Genomic DNA, 1,960 nt, shown 5'->3' with positions numbered 1-1,960 from the left:
GGGGATTTTAGTGTAGGCGAAAAAATACGGGGTTAACCAAAAGAGCCAAAATATTTAGTGCGAGAAATTACGGGCTTAGCGGTTAGGGGGTTAAGCGATAACTAATCCCCCTCATATGAGCTCAGATGGTCCCAGAATTGCCCCAGTCTGTGATGTGACAGTTTTATTGTATCTTTATGATATGTTACTTACTTTACTGCTGAAGAGTTGAATCTTTCTGGGTCAAACTTATAGGGATCGGGGAAAAATTTTTCCATGCGTCCCATGACATAGGTGCTGAACTGTAAGAGAAGTAAGATTTGGTCAATGGGTACGACTGAAAAACCACAATCTAGGCAATAAAACTGAAAAGCCCCCCGCACCCCTTTCCATTTCTCTCCACAGAACAGCACAAAGTTGTATCATTTTCAGCATTATTATTAAACATCGGGTTAAGGCTTTACCCCCTGCTGCAGAATTTTACTTACTGAGATTCAGCAGTTCCCCATTTGTTTGTATTTCAGCCCCGTTTATATTTATTTATATTTCTTGTAGTGCTGATGTAGTACATTGCCTGAATAGACATCTATGGAACTGTTGTACCCAGAGGTGAGCGCTAGTAATCCTATAGATGGCCATGGGGATGGCATGTCAAGGTGCTGAATGTAAATAAATGGGGGTTTTCCAGTTTTTCCATGGGACTGATTACCATTACGCTGAGCTGCAGCTCCAAAGGCATACATCCCGGGTCCCCATATCAGCAGTAGAAATCAGTGCAGGGAAAATCTGGGTGCTAATTGCAACTTCTTTCAACATCCACCCAGCAATGACGTCCTCAAGATACTCACAATAATTGGTATTCCACCCGGGATGGGGATTCCGGCAACTTCTGTGTCCTGTTTTATATACCGGGATGTTCCTGGGGCAGGAGGGTAAAGACGCAGAGACTCTTTTAGAACCTGAAACCAAATGAAAGACACAGACCCATCAACATCAGCCTTCATACAAATATTATAAATGGATAATTATATAGCTCTGACATATACGGCAGTTCTGTACACTGAACTTCAGTACTGTACTGAACACTGAGCCAGTCCCATCAGTCTCTGTACAAAGGAGCTGACACTCTAATATCCCTCCACAGCTCTGACATATACTGCACTGATTAGCCCCACTTAACAATGATCTTTTCCCTATATGTCTGCTAAATGTACAATTTATAAAAAGTGATTTGTATAAATTATACCCACTGATCCTTTAAAATGTGAAATGTAAAACAAATCCAGAACCACCCAGGGTAAATGTTTCTTTTTAATGATACATTTAGGTAACCCTTACTCCCATACATGCTAACCAGAACCCTAAATTCTTTAAAATATAAATCTTATATCTGTTTTGCAGGGTTCTGATAATCCATCCCACATAGGGATCTCCTGCGCTGTGACATCACCGCCCCATAGCGGACACATCCCGGGCCCGTACCTGTGTCACGTAGGTGAGGTTTGAGATGTCTTCAAAGCTGATGTCACGTTTGAAGCCGATCACCTCATCTATTTCTGCCTGCAACCTGAAAACACCAAAAAGCTGCAGAAATCACATAACCAGAGATGGACAATCTGGGAATTTACACTATTTACCCGATCTTTACCAGCACCACAAAATGCAGCACAGTCAGTCAATTGAGGAATAGTGTAAGGTCCAGGAGAATCCAGCCGATTAGCAATCATGCAACAACTATCAGACTCATCCTATTTTTATTATTTTATTGCAATTTGAATGTAATGGGCCGTTTTCCCAAACAATAAAAAGTATAAATAAAACTTTATCTTGTCTATCATATATACCGTATTTTTTGCAGTATAAGACGCACTTTTTCTTCCCCAAAACTGGGGGGGAAAAGTTAGTGCGTCCTATACTACAAAGGTGTGATAAAATAACTAAAATAATATACTCACCCGATACCCGATCCTGCGTGTGTCTC

The 1,960-nt window shown here is 41.0% G+C and overlaps 1 protein-coding gene across 1 annotated transcript in view; it reads right to left on the bottom strand.

Moving 5' to 3' along the window:
- LOC140341637 (cholesterol 24-hydroxylase-like) overlaps positions 1-1,960 on the bottom strand; it is a 29,149-nt gene that overhangs the window by 6,271 nt on the left and 20,918 nt on the right. Inside the window, exons 11-13 of the mRNA XM_072427455.1 lie at positions 1,462-1,546; positions 828-938; positions 193-281 (exon numbers count right to left, since the gene is read on the bottom strand). Coding sequence (XP_072283556.1) covers positions 193-281; positions 828-938; positions 1,462-1,546 — 285 coding nt within the window. The remainder of the gene's footprint in view (positions 1-192; positions 282-827; positions 939-1,461; positions 1,547-1,960) is intronic.

Source organism: Pyxicephalus adspersus, chromosome 12 (genome assembly GCF_032062135.1).
Source record: "Pyxicephalus adspersus chromosome 12, UCB_Pads_2.0, whole genome shotgun sequence".
Lineage (NCBI taxonomy): Eukaryota > Metazoa > Chordata > Amphibia > Anura > Pyxicephalidae > Pyxicephalus > Pyxicephalus adspersus.
This window is presented reverse-complemented; position numbering and strand designations above follow the sequence as displayed.